Source organism: Carettochelys insculpta, chromosome 2 (assembly GCF_033958435.1).
Source record: "Carettochelys insculpta isolate YL-2023 chromosome 2, ASM3395843v1, whole genome shotgun sequence".
Taxonomy (NCBI): domain Eukaryota; kingdom Metazoa; phylum Chordata; order Testudines; family Carettochelyidae; genus Carettochelys; species Carettochelys insculpta.
In genome coordinates this window covers 279,483,386-279,497,601 of record NC_134138.1, presented here as the reverse complement: position 1 = coordinate 279,497,601, position 14,216 = coordinate 279,483,386, and the positions used below count along the sequence as shown (strand labels likewise).

At 56.1% G+C, this 14,216-nt stretch overlaps 2 protein-coding genes across 2 annotated transcripts in view; both read right to left on the bottom strand.

Moving 5' to 3' along the window:
• The window catches only part of LOC142008351 (uncharacterized), a 37,647-nt gene extending 34,706 nt beyond the window's left edge, over positions 1-2,941 (bottom strand). Inside the window, exons 1-2 of the mRNA XM_074985531.1 lie at positions 2,879-2,941; positions 678-1,028 (exon numbers count right to left, since the gene is read on the bottom strand). Coding sequence (XP_074841632.1) covers positions 678-1,028; positions 2,879-2,902 — 375 coding nt within the window. The 5' untranslated portion in view covers positions 2,903-2,941. The remainder of the gene's footprint in view (positions 1-677; positions 1,029-2,878) is intronic.
• A 1,752-nt stretch (positions 2,942-4,693) lies between these two features.
• The window catches only part of LOC142008350 (uncharacterized), a 39,223-nt gene continuing 29,700 nt past the window's right edge, over positions 4,694-14,216 (bottom strand). Inside the window, exons 8-11 of the mRNA XM_074985529.1 lie at positions 11,998-12,396; positions 9,602-9,728; positions 8,849-8,962; positions 4,694-7,251 (exon numbers count right to left, since the gene is read on the bottom strand). Of these exons, the coding sequence (XP_074841630.1) occupies positions 6,350-7,251; positions 8,849-8,962; positions 9,602-9,728; positions 11,998-12,396 (1,542 nt within the window). The 3' untranslated portion in view covers positions 4,694-6,349. The remainder of the gene's footprint in view (positions 7,252-8,848; positions 8,963-9,601; positions 9,729-11,997; positions 12,397-14,216) is intronic.

Below are 14,216 nucleotides of genomic sequence, written 5' to 3'. Positions count from 1 at the left end.
TGCTTGCGCAGCCTTTGTTGAAGTGTAATAATTCAGGTGAGATAGGTATGAATCAACCCCCCCCCCCCAAAAAAAAAGGGGGGGGGGGAAATCTATGTGGCAAAATACACCCCTTTGTTTATCTACAAAACTTATCTCTTCTGGTCCTCTAGGTTTTAGAATTCATAATACCTGGACCTGCTGAGATATATAATATAGCCTCCTTCTGTGAAATTTGTTTCACATATCTATCAGTAGCTTTTTAAATATATACATTTGTTTCAAATATACATCAAGGCCTTCCTTGCCTCTTCACTGCTCAAACATCCAGTTGTGTTTTTCCTCACGGAAAAGAGATTTCAAAGGGCAATGCAGCACTTCTGCCATTTTAGATGCCTGATCATTTCTCAAGTTTCTTCTCCTTGAACACATTTGACAGAAAGCCTTATTCCAATTAGCTCCACAGAAATCCAACTGCCTGGAGAAGCAGTGACAGAGCAGAATCCAAATAACTTGGGAAGCAAGGATGGAAGCAGCCAGTGAGTGGAGCAGGAAAAACCACACAGTACAAATTACATTAAAATAGAACAGCACTGACAATACCAAAAAGATGCATTTCTCTTCACCTCCCCTTTCAATGTCTGATCCAGCGTCAAGGCTTTCTAGCTCCCCTTCAACACCAGCTGCAATACAGTTACCTTGGGGATTTCCCCCTTAGTCCCTGGCGGCAGCCTCAGGAGCCAGAAGTTCCTGTTCTTCAGCAAGTTCTCTATGTTCTCCAGCCGCCTCTGCAGCTGCCCGTACTCCTGGCTCAGTGTTCCCAGCATGGCCAGTTGGCTATAAAATGCCATCATTCCTTTCTCGGAGTGGGATATTTTCTTCTCAGCTGTTCCTGTTCTCCCCTCCAGACTAAGTAACTGCGCAGCATGGGAATCCACCTTCCTCTCCAGGGCTTGAATTGCAGCCACTACTGTCCACAGGGAGATCTCAGTAGTTGGGACAATGTGGGGCTGCAAAGGAACCAAGTGAGGGGTCTCCATGTCCCATTCCTGACCCCATGTGCAAGGACAGAAAAGGAAAAAGTTAAGGTCAGGAGCCTAGGGACCCTTCTCTAGCACTCGTCTAATAAGTTCATTGCACCAATTTAAACAAATCAGTTTAGTAACTGCAGCCCCCCGACCCCATACCCTCCCAGCACTTTGATATCAGTATAAAAGCATCTGATACCCATGTAGGTAAGCACCCACTCCTGACTGACGTACAAAGGATGGGCAGATTTCTTAGCCCAAAGCAGGGTTCTCACACTCATGACCCACCAGGCCAGATGCTTTGCTCACCTGAGTACCTGCAGGTACAATGGCCCACAGCTCCCATTGGCCACAGTTTGCTGTTCCCCGCCAATGGGAGCTGTGGGAAGCAACACCATCTGGGCCACCCTGGCGAACCACATCCAGCCCACTGTCTGCGTACTGCCCACCCTGGACTTGCCTGCTATTTTCTGTTTTTAAACCAGTGAAATAACTGCACTGATCCCTGGCACTTTACAGCTGTTCATTGTACTGTTACTACATCTTTGGTGCTGAGGGGCAGAGAGAGAGCCATGTTAGTCTGTATCTGCAAAAACAATGAGAAGTCCTGTGGCACCTTATAGATTAACAGATATTTTGGAGCATAAATTTTCATGGGCAAAGACCTGCCTCATCAGAAAGCTCAGATGCATCTGACCAAGCGGGTCTTTGCCCACAAAAGCCTATGGTCCAAAATATCTGAAGAAGTGGGTCTGCCCCACAAAAGCTTATCACCGAATAAATCATTTTGTTAGTCTTTAAAGTGTCACATTTCTGCTGCTTTGTTTTGCCCAAATATCTGTTAAATCTTTAAGGTCCCACAGGACTTCTTGCAGATGCTTTGCCGACACTGTGGAAACAAAACAAAAAGCAGTCAAGTAGCACTTTAAAGACTAGCAAAATAATGTATTAGGTGAGCTTTCGTGGAACAGACCCACTTCTTCGGACCATCGCCAGACCAGAACAGACTCAATATTTACGGCACAGAGAACCAAACATAAAGAGGAAATGCTGTTATAAATAGTATCAGAGAGGCAGCCCTGCTGGTCTGTGTGCCATCCGGACGAAGAGGCAGTCGGGTGGCGCTCTGGAGACTGGCAGAACAGTTTATTGGGTGAGCTTCTGTGGGACAGACCCACTTCTTCAGACCGTGGCCATGCCAGAACAGACTCAATGTTTGGTTCTCTGTGCCGTAACTACCGAGTCTGTTCCGGTGTGGCTGTGGTCTGTGGTCCGAAGAAGTGGGTCCGTCCCACCAACGCTCACCTCATATATTACTTAGCTAGTCTTTAAAGTGCGGCCGGACGGCTTTTGGCTCTGACAGTGCACGGACTCGCCCCGCTCCCTCTCGGTTACTGCGGAAACAAGCAACAGGGAGGTCGCCCCCTTAGTCTGCACCTGCCAGAACAACAAGACGTCTCGCGGCACCTGAGGGACTAACCCGCACGTGTTAGTCTACAAGGCGCCGCTCGACTTCCTGCCGCAGAAACAGCCACGGAGGGGCCGCCGCCTTCGCCTGCGTCTTCCCCAGACGCCCCCGCCGCCCTGTCGCACCTGGGCGCCGCCCTGTCGCACCTGGGCGCCCCCCAGCGCCCCGGAGCTCCCGCGGGGGGAGACGGGGTCCGCCCCGCGAGGTGGTGAGTCTCCGGCGCCGCAGGGCTGGGGCCGTGTCCCACCCGCGCCCCGGGGGGAGGGCAAAGGCGCCGGTCTGTGCTGGGGGCCTCGGACACCCGCCGCCGCGCGGAGGCGCCGGGCCGGGCAGGGAGCGGCCCCGCCGCGCTGCAGGCGGCGCGGGGCTAAGGGCCGGGAGCCCCCGGCGGGCCGGGCCGTACCTGGGCAGCGGCGCGCTCGGCCATGGCCGCGCCGGGCTTCTCCGGAGCAGCGAGCGCGGCCGGCGGCAGGAAGCCAGGCCGCCGCTGCCGGGGCGGGGAGCGGGCGGCAGCGACCCCTGCCGGCGGGGATGGCGGCCCCGGCCCGCCCCCCGGAGCCATGGGCTGGGGGTGAGCAGCCGGCGCGGGCTCTGCCGACACCCGGGCCGGCCGGGGAAGAGGCTCTTGCCCCTCAGAAGCCGGGACTGCTCCAGCTCCCGGCAGGGCTGCGCCGAAGCTGCTCTGCCCGCGGCCTCCGCCGGGTGGGATTCCCGTCTCGGCAATGGAGAGAGATCGCTGAGCTGCAATTTATCTGCAAACGTGACTCCATTAACCGCGGGTTCCGCAGAGACTGGGAGCGGCTCGCAGCTGGCAAAGGCGGTTTCCCGGCGCCGGGTGCGAATGTCTCCCCATTAGACTCTGACAGAGGCTCACAGCCCCCGTCTGATCTGACTTGTTTTGCCCTCTTTTGATAAGTGCTGTTGATACTGGGCCATTTCCACCTTGCAGCACAGAGCTTGTCAGCTCCGGCCTCCCTCTCGCCGGGGCCCCACTCTCTCAATACCCCTCTGAAACCACCACCCCCACTCATGCACCTGGTGGAGCGGGTCTTTGCCCACGAAAGCTTATGCTCCAAAATAGCTGTTAGCCTATAAGGTGCCACAAGACTTCTTGTTGTTTTTTGAGATCCAGAAACTCCTCAGCGTCCAACTCCCGGATGACCTCTTCCGAGGTCCCTGTCTGCAGCACCGCGCAGGCATCGCTGGCCTGGGGAACCACAGGAAGGCCATGGGCCCCTGGGGGTCCTCATGGGCAGATCATGTGTGTCTCTTGCTTCGGCTGGATGCAGACCCACTCCATCCAATACCAGGTTGAGTGGATCCCTGGTCTAGCGGTAAAGTCAAAATTGGTGCTGACATGTCCAAGTGTGAGGTCTTCCTGCTCAGAAGCTGCGGCTGCAGGGTCAGGTGCAAGATGGAGCTCACCAACCCTCAACTCCTCCCCTCATCCCCAAGCTTTAGCCCCCTCCAGGCTTAACACTTCTCAGCCCCAAACCAGCCCCTCGGATTAACCCACCCATGGTGCTGGCTGGGGAGCCTAGATCAAGTGGCAACGTGCACCCATTGGGAGGAAGGCTGGCGTGGTGTCGCACCCGCCGGGGTGAGCTGAGCCCCGCCCACCAGAGGGGTGTGACCCCTCAGGTAGCAGGGCAAGAGAGGGGCCCTCTACAGCTCCCTGCCCTGCCGCCACTGAAATAATGGAATTAAATTCAGTTGTGTTAATGGCCAGATCCCTCCTGCCAGCTGTTAAACCAATTACATTTAGTTCTAGTGTCAGCAGCAGGGCAGGGAGCCACAGAGGAGCCACCTACTGTAGTGGGATTCTCTCACAGAGCAGCATTTGGGAAACACTGGCCTGGGTGACCAAATCCCTGGGCTACTTGTCAGTTTTTCCCCACCAAGCTTCAGCGTGTTATGCCAGGGTCCCCCAAGCCCCATGATGTGTCCTCCCTCCCTCCCTGTACCACCCTTGCCGTCTTCTTCCCCTGAACAGTTGTTTTTTCTCACCTTGTCCAGCCAACCCCGGGCGGGCTTCTGGGTTTCCCAAGTCGAGAGCCCACTCCCTGTTCTCCAATATTTGCCCAACCCTCCACTCCACTGCTTCATGCCCCCTGAAAGCAGGCCCCACCCAAGCCATGTCTCCAGCCCCCTTAGGCTGTGTTAGGGTTACCTGTGCTCTCTGTCAAACCAGACATGCTAGTTGCACCCTAAGGGAAGTAATCATTATTTATTAAGTACTAGCAGACAGAAGATGAGGCCTCTGCCCTCAAAGGGCTCACAGTCTAAGCAGCCAACACCAACACAGCTAACCAAACCCACAGCTTACACCGCTCATGGGGGAGGAGGGAAAAGATGGGGGAAGTGGGGGGGGCCTACAGAAAGGAGGGGCAGAACAGTAGTGGGGGGTGGCACAGGATGGGGCAGGGACAGCTCTCCAGCCATGGGGCAGGCAGGGAGTGGTACCACAGTGGAGACACTGCAAAAATGTGCAAACCCCAGACGAGCTCTGGCCAGGACCCAGAAGGGAGCGAGAGGGCTGGATTCCAAGGGGGGAGGCTGTGCTCAGTGGTTACACCTGACAGACCAAGGAGCAGTGGTCTGAAGCTACAGCAGGAGACGTGTAGGTTGGCTATTAGGAAAAACTGTGTCCGCAGGAGGGTGGTGAAGCGCTGGAATGCGTTACCTAGAGAGGTGGTGGAATCTCCATCCCTGAAGGTTTTTAAGTCCCAGCTTGACAAAGTCTTGGCTTGGAAGGTTGAGTTGGGGTTGATTCTGCTTTAGGCAGGGGGCTGGACTCGATAACCTCCTGAGGTCCCTTCCAGCCCTAATCTAGGATTCTACCCAGTCACAGCCTCAGCCTGTTTCCCGCCAAACCCACGCAAGCACGGGGTGGGAAGCAGAGCTGTGACCTGAGGGAGTCTGGGGAGTTGGGCAGAGCGGGGCTGGGGGGCTGTTTCTCAGGAAGCAGCCTGTCTGCGACTCCTGTGAGCGTTTGGCAGACTAGGGGCTTGGCACTCCAGGGAGATGCTGCAGGCTCAAGGGGGCCTACAGCTTTGGAGCAGGAAGTGGGTCCTGGGAGGCCTCGCAGGGAGGACATGCTTTTGCTCATTGGAGTTGGGAAGCTGACCCCTGGCAGGACCAGAGCATGCTAAGGGCTGGTGGGAACAGTGTCCCAGGAGAGCATCCAGGGCTCCCCAGCAGGCAGGTGGGGAAAGGAACTGCAAGGAGGCTCAGCACTGCATAGAGGTTGGTGGAGCCCATCAGGGAAGGAATTCCCAGCAGGAGAGAGGATGGGCTCACTGGAGAATCACTGCACAGCCTCCGGTAATGGGAACACACGGGTCCCACAGACCCGCAGCCTCCAACCAGGTGGCAAAATGTGGGAGCTGACTGAGCCAGGGGATCCCTGCTGGCCCTGCCTGGGGCAGGCATTCCCGAGCCCAGCCCAGCTGCAATCCCATGGGACCGGGCAGGACCCTTACGGCCACCTCTTCTAGGGGACTCAGGGCCTATGGTGTCGGGGCCCTTTGCCACTCAGTCGCAGGGGCTGGGCGCCGATTTCTCTGCAACGTGGTGGAGGCGGGGCTAGGAGGGCCCCATGTTCCCCTCAAACTACCTGCCCCCCCATACACATTCTTCACCCTTCCCTCATGACTAAGACCTGCTGGCCCTGAGTCCGGAACACAGACCTTCAGCCTCCTCCATTTGCAAAGCCAGCCCGACAAAAGGCTGCACTCGCGCCACAGCTTCCTTCCACTAGCACTACCGGCGAGAGAGGCGCGGCTGTGCAGGCTGCTGTCCAGCTGGCTGGAACTCCAGGCGGTGCTTTCGGAGGGAGGCAGCCCCCTGTAAAGCCTGGCCTGTGGCCGTGATGTTATCTGACGTGGCCTCTGCCCGGCCCAGGGTCCAGCCAGGCCTGCAGGGGGACACCTTTCCTGCCGTGGCTGTTCTGGTGGTAGTAGAGCGAGCGCTTGTAGCGGAAGCTCTTGCCACAGTGGGCACAGCGGTAGGGGCGCTCACCGGCATGCATGCGCTGGTGCTCCACCAGGTACTGGTTGCGGGTGAAGCTCTTCTCGCACTCGGTACACTTGTAGGGCCGCTCGCCCGTGTGGATGCGCAGGTGGCGCGTCAGGTTGGAGTGGTGGCTGAAGTAGCGGCCACACTGCGTGCAGATGAAGGAGCCCTCGCTCTGCCCCGAGTGGACCCGCTGGTGCAGCACCAGGCTCACCTTCTGCCTGAAGCTCTTGGGGCACTGGGCGCAGGTGTAGGGCCGCTCCCCGCTGTGCGACAGGCGGTGCTTCCGCAGGCTGGACTTGTGGCAGAAGCTGCGCTCGCACTCGGAACACTTGTAGGGTTTGCCTCCCGCCTGGGCTCCAGGGAGGGGCTGGGGGTCATGTTCCAGGGCAGCCCTCACCCCAGGCTGCGGTGGGCAGGCCCCTCCTCCCACATGGCCCCGCTGGTGCAGGGTGAGATGCTGCCGGCTGCGGAAGCTCTGCCCACACTCGGCACATAGGAACATCCCCCCTGCCGCAGGGCTCTGCAAGGGTTCACGCAGTGGCTTGAGCTCCCGGAGGTCCATCTCTGGCACAGGGGGCTCCTCTGGGCCATTTCCAGGCAGGTCTGCTGGCTCCCTCTCAGGGCACCACTCCTCCTGGGTCGTTCCCTGCGCCGGACATGGGCAAAACCCCATTTCCAGTAACGATCTTTGTAGCTCCAAGTTCTCCGGCTCCTCCTCGGGGATCTCCTGCTCCTCTTTGACCACCACAGCACTGTCTGCTGCAGGACAAAGAACACAGTAACAGCACTCACTGCGCAGGCCAGGAAGGCAGGCAACCTGCTGAAATGGCAGCGCTTGGATTCTCAACACAGGCCCAGGGGCAGGCGGGGACAGGAACTCCTGGCTCCTCAGGCTGCCCCCGGGCCTAACGGAGTAGTCTCCAAGAAAACAACGTCCCAGCTAGTGAAGAGAGGATGTAACGCTGGACTCCGAACCAGAGAGCTGGGAATAGGTGATGAGAGGGACTGCTGGATGATTCACTGCTCTGTTCGTTCCCTCTGAGGCACACAGCTTTGGCCGTTATCGGCCGACAGGAGACTGGGCTGGATGGACCTTAGTTCTAACCCGGTATGGCCATTCTTACATTCACAGCTAGGGGCTGTGTGCAGGGCAGGGTGCAGCCGAGGGGCTCTGCGAGGGGCCGCGTGCAGGGCAGGGTGCAGCCGAGGGGCTCTGCGAGGGGCTGTGTGCAGGGCAGGGTGCAGCCGAGGGGCTCTGCTAGGGGCCGCGTGCAGGGCACGGTGCAGCCGAGGGGCTCTGCGAGGGGCCGCGTGCAGGGCAGGGGGCAGCCGAGGGGCTCTGCATGGGCCCCAGCAGGAGATGAGAGAACATTGCTGCTGATCTCTCCGTGGCAGAAGGCGGAGCTGTAGCTGCCCCAGGCTGCCCAGACTGCCAGGGGCGGGGCAAGAGAATGCAGGAGAGGTGTGGAGCTGCTCCCAGGGCTGCTGTGCTCTTGTGTTGCAGTGGGGGAGAGGCAATGCCCTGCAAGCCCTCAACTGTGCCCCTGGACTCATGGCAGCTGCCCCAGAGAGCACCAGGGCTCAGGGCCCCAAGGATCAGTGCCCTGCGGGGTGCTGAGGATCAGTGCTTCAGCCCCAGCTCCTGACTACAGCCCTATGAGGGTCCTGGGGCTCAGGTGTGGGGCCCCACAGACCCAACTTGAGAATTATAGCTCCGTGCACTCCTGGACTGGACTGGACTGCCCTTCTCCCACTCCTGCTTCCTGTCTCTGCAACGGGCCGTTGGACACCTGTGCCCCCTGCTGCCCCCCCACACCCACCTGCGCCACATGGCTGCCCTCCCCACCCAGCTCTGCCCATTTAAACTGCTCATGCCCCACCCTCCCCACCCAGCTCCGCCCACTTGCTCTGCATACCGCCATCCCAGCTCCGCCCCCTCCCTCCTAGCTCCACCCACCTGCTGTGCACACCACCCCTCCCCACCCAGCTCTGCCCACCTCCTCTGCACACCACCCCTCTCCCCACCTGCTCTGCACACCATCCACCCGGCCTGCTACCCTCCCCACCCAGCTCCGCCCACCTCCTCTGCACACTGCCCCCCTCCCCTCCTAGCTCTGCCCACCTGCTCTGCACACCACCCCTCTCCCCACCTGCTCTGCACACCACCCCCTCCCCACCTGCTCTGCACACCGTCCACCTGGCCTGCCACCGTCCCCACCCAGCTCAGCCCACCTACTTTGCTCTGCACACCACCCTCCCTCCCCTCCCAGCTCTGCACACTGCCCTCCCTCCCCACCCCTCTCTCTCCCTCCCCACCTCTAACCAGAAAGCTCTTTTGAGGCTGCCTGTAACTCACCTGAGCAGGGCTCCGGAGGGATCTCTGTCCTCTCCGAGTCCTTTTGCCCCCTGACACACGGTTCCTCCCCCCGTTCGATCTGGGACAGGATGTCGGGTTTGGAGATGGCGTAGTCTGAAAGAGACAGGGACTCCCTGGCTACATGGCTCCGGAAGGATTTCAGACCCACCCTGCTGCAGGCGATGGGGAGAGGGGAAAGAGGAATGGAGGCAAACAGGGCCCAGCAGCCCTGCGCTCCCCACCCTGCTAGTTCCAGCTGGGCTCAGCTCACATGATGGCTCCCTATGCAGCAGCAAGGGCTGGCTGTTGGGACACTGCCCGGACTCATGGCATGCGGCTGCCTCGCCCTGCTGCAGGGAACAGAGGGGAGCGTGAGCAGCACTGTGGGATCAGATGCTGTATGAGGCCTGTGCCCCACAGGCGCCTGTGTGCTTTGGGTAGGGCCCATTCTCCCCAGCACCTCTGAAGAAAATGCTGAGCAAGGTGCCAGCTGTGAGGTCTGCAGTGGGAGGAGTGGGAACCCCCTGAACCAACACCACCACTGCATTCAAAAGAGGATCAGAGCTGCCCGACCCAGCAGCCCTGCAGCACCTCCAAACTGCCAGGGAAAGGATGGAGGCTGCAGAGAAAACATTAAATTCACATGAGTTGTGCACCAGCCACGGGCAGGCAAAGAGCTGTGAATCTCCCTCCCCCAGAGCTAGCCTGGTATTTCAGCAGTCACAGGTTCTGAGAGAGCAAACGGATCCTTACCCAGCGAGATCAGGGCCTCGTAATTCCCCTTCATCACATTCTTGTACAGCTCCTTCTGCCAGCCCTCTAAGTTCTCCCACTCCTGCTCGGAGAAATAGACTGAGACATCATCAAATGTCATGGGGACCTGGAACCACAAGCGTTGCATGCTCAGAAGCAGCTGTCAAGTTATCCAGGCAGCCGCCACCCCTGGAGCACAGGATGCTCTATGTAAAAGTAGGGAGAACATTTAACCCACAAGCGTGTGTCCTCCCACCATTCCAAGCGCTGTACTGAGCAAACGGCTCAGATCAGCTCGCACAGAGAAAAAGAAATGGACGTCATCAGGCGATTCAGCCCCTTTCATTACCCAGGGCTGGACTCTGATGCCCTTCGTCAAGGCGAACAGAACTGTGGGCTCCACTGAAGCCCATGGCACCGCTCATCAGGGCAGGTGCTACGGGACGTGAGTACCAGTGTGACAGTCCAGACCTGTTTCCTCCTGGGATTCTCTGTCCCCTGCTGGATCCATGAAAGCGCCTCGTCCCCCTGGGCCCTGCTGAGGAGGGGAAATCTCCCTAGGATGCAGTGCCAGCAGTAGCGTTGCTGTCACATGGTAAGCATGTGCCAGTGAAGAACACGCAGCCCCCTGCTTTGAGGGGCTTTATCCTCCTTTCAGTGACTGCGGGTTAGAAAGGAGCAGAACAGGGTGACCAGGGCTTGGCAGTGCCCTCTTAGGCTGGTTTATACCAGCTCTTTAGCTCCCCTTCCATTATTTCTATGACTGGCAGCCACAGCTGTGCTCAGGGCCCCCACGTGCTGGGTGCTGTGCGCGCGCGCACACACACACACACACACACACACACACACACACACACACACACACACACACACACACACACACACACACACACACACACACACACACACCCCCCCCCCCCCCCCCAAGAGAGCCTCTGCCCCATGCTGCTCATGAGGCACACAAAGGGTGGGAGAGCAAAAAGGCTCTGAGAACGGAAGGGATTTGCTCAAGGTCACCAAGCAGGTCAGGGGCAGACATAAGAACAGACTCCAGCTCTCCAGATTCCCAGCCCGGTGCACGTCTCTGATCCAAGTCAGGATCGCTCTCTGTTCTTAAAGCAGTGCCCTCAGGTTGAAAAAGCTACACTTCCTTTTGAGCGTGCAACACATACAGAGCTCACAACGGAAAGAAACGGGATGGGGGAGTGTGTGGGGAGGAACTATTCTGTTCTCTTTTCAGCCTGTTCGCTCTGTGCCTGCGATAACACTTCTGTGCTGTCTCACCTTTACCAGCTCCCCTGCAAAACTGGCCAGTTTCCCTGTTGTCCGCGTAGGCCTCCCACAATGCCATGGCTTAAAATGAAAGAGGGATTTTTAAAGCCCTCACGAAAAGGGCAACTAAAATGATCAAGGGTCCCATATGAGGAGAGGCTAGAGAGACTGGGACTTTTCAGTCTAGAAAAGAGATTGAGGGGCAATATGATAGAGGTATATAAAATCATGAATGGTGCGGAGAAAGTGAATATTGAAAAGTTATTTACTTGTTCCCATAATATAAGAACTAGAGGACACCAAATGAAATTAATGGGTAGTAGGTTCAAAACTAATAAAAGAAAATTTTTCTTCACACAGCGCACAGTCAACCTGTGGAACTCCTTGCCGGAGGAGGCTGTGAAGGCCAGCACTCTAACAGAGTTTAAAACAGAGCTTGATAAATTTTTGGAGGTTAGGTCCATAAATGGCTATTAGCCATTTAGTCAAAGGCTGGAGACAGACGGCAGGAGACAAATCGCTTGATCATTGTCTTCAGTTCACCTCCTCTGGGGCACCTGGCACTGGCCACTGTCGGCAGACAGGATACTGGGCTGGATGGACCTTTGGTCTGACCCAGTATGGCCGTTCTTATGAACTAGCCAGGAGACCAAAGGCGAAGGATGACTCAAAGCCACTTTCAAGCCATTTCTAGATATCGATTCCAGCCCAGTTATTGGTGGTGTGACAGCCTCACCCCCACGGTCCCAGTCTGGACTAGAGTCTATAGAGCCAGTGTCACACAAACATTCGACTTTACGTTATTCTGTGCTCCAAAGAGTTCACTGCACCTCAGAGTGAGTGGGAGGTGCAGAGATTGGTATGTGTGAACACAACGGGAAGTGGAGAGATCACACAATACCTAGATTTCTAGCAGATGCCTTTTCTTGGCCAGAAAACAATTGATCAGTTCAATATGTGCACAGCTGTCTCGGCTGGACGGGGTAGTACATCCAGCATGTGTGTGTGTGTGTGTGTGTGTGTGTGTGCGTGTGTGCGCGTGCGTCTGTGCCTGTGCGTAAACAGACTTCATGACCTCATCATTCTTCCCCACTATTAGTCTGATCTAATTAGCTGGGAGTTACCTGGGGCACCTCTCCCTTGGTACCTGGCGGCAGCCTCAGGATCCAGAAGTTCCTGTTCTTCAGCAGGTTCTCCATGTTCTCCAGCCGCCTCTGCAGCTGCCCGTACTCCTGGATCAGAGTCTCCAGCACGGCCCACTTACTCTCCAGCTGGTTCCCAAACTCCACCACAGTTTTCTCACAACCGATCAGTTTCCTCTCTGCTCTCCCTGTTCTCCCTTCCAGATTCAGCAATCGGATGGCATGGGCATCCACCTTCCTCTCCGTGGCTTGGATGGCAGCCACGAGCGTCAGGGAGATCTCCGCAGTCTGCAGCTGGGTTTCTCTCACACAAGCTTGTCTGGGGACCACATGGGGCTGTGAACAAAGTGGGTGCTGGGACCCCAGGTCCCATTCTGGAGCCTGTGTGAATGGAAAGACATAGACAGAGAATTGGGAGCACATTCCTATTTGTTACAATCAGCTCTAAAGACCAACAGCTGTTCAGATGCTGGAAGCTGCTCAATGCTTTGTGGGACCCAAACTTTATCCTTCTTGAAGGCATACCTAAAACCCCATTGAGTATCCACCTGATATTGTGCAGAAGTCACATGGAGAAATTAAGCACATAAAAGTAATGAGGTTCCAGAGGCTGAGGCTGAAAGATGAACTCTAAGGCTCATTTCTGCTTTGAACCCTGATTCCATAGCAAACTGTGCCCTGGGAGCCCACATTTGGGTCTGAGATTTTCAGATCTACTTTGCCCAGTGTGGAAAGATAAAATGGCACAAAGACATAAAACTACTAGCCCAGCAAACTCCACCCATCTCCTAAGCCAGCAGGTTCTCCAACTGTGGTCCATGGGCCATTCCTGATTTGAGAAGAGTCCACAGGTCCCACAGTGCTACCTCCACCTTCTTTCTAAAACAAGACACACTCTTTGCTGGAAGGAAGAACTTGATGACCTGTAGAAAAAGCAGGGAAAAAATAGGAGCCAAGACCAGCTGTCTTAGAATCATAGAATCCTAGGGCTGGAAGGGACCTCAGGAGGTCATCTAGTCCAGCCCCCCTGCTTCACACAGGATCAACCCCCACTAAGATATCCCAGCCAGGAATTTGTCCAGCCAGGACTTAAAAATCTCAAGGGATGGAGAATCCACCACCTCTTTAGGTAACGCATTCCAGTGCTTCACCCCCTCCTGGGGAAGTGGCTTTTCCTAATATCTAGCCTACACCTCTCCTGTAACTTCAGACCATTGCTCCTTGTTCTGCCATCTGACACCACTGAGAACAGTTTCTCACCCTCCTCTTTAGAGCTCCCCTTCAGGAAGTTGAAGGCTGCTATTAAATCACCCCTAAGTCTTCTCTTCTGTAAACTAAACAAGCCCAAATCCCTCAGCCTCTCCTCATAAGTCTTGTGGTCCAGCCCCTTAATCATTTTTGTTGCCCTCTGCTGAACCTGCTCCAGCAAATCCACATCCTTTTTATACTGGGGTGGGGGCCCAAAACTGGACACAGTATTCCCGATAGAGCAACGAAGGGTCCTGTGGCACCTTATAGACTAACAGAAAAGTTTTGAGCACGAGCTTTCGTGAGCACAGACTCACTTCAGCAGATGCAGCATCTGATGAAGTGAGTCTGTGCTCACGAAAGCTCATGCTGAAAACTTTTGTTAGTCTATAAGGTGCCACAGGACCCTTCGTTGCTGTTACAGATCCAGACTAACACGGCTACCCCTCCGATAGTATTCCCGATGTGGCCTCACCAGTGCTGAATAGAGAGGAATAACTACTTCTCTAGATCTGCTTGAAATGCTCCTCCTAATGCACCTTAGTATGCTGCTAGCCTTCTTGGCTACAAGGGCACACTGTTTACTCATATCCAGCCTTTCATTCACCATAATCCCTAGGTCCCTTTCCATCGTACTGCTGCTGAGCCAGTCGGTCCCCAGCCTGTAACAATGTTTGGGATTCTTCCGCCCCAGGTGCAGGACTCTACCCTTCTCCTTATTGAACCGCATCAGATTTCTTTTCGCCCAGTCCTCCAATTTATCCAGGTCCCTCTGGATTCTCTCTCTACCCTCTAACGTATCTACCTCTCTCCCTAGTTTTGTGTCATCTACAAACAGTCCCTCATCCAGGTCATTCATAAAGATACGGAAGAACACCGGGCCTCAGAACCAAGCCTTGTGGCACTCTGCTTGAAAATGATCGCCATCCAGATATGGCTTCAGTAGTAACTGC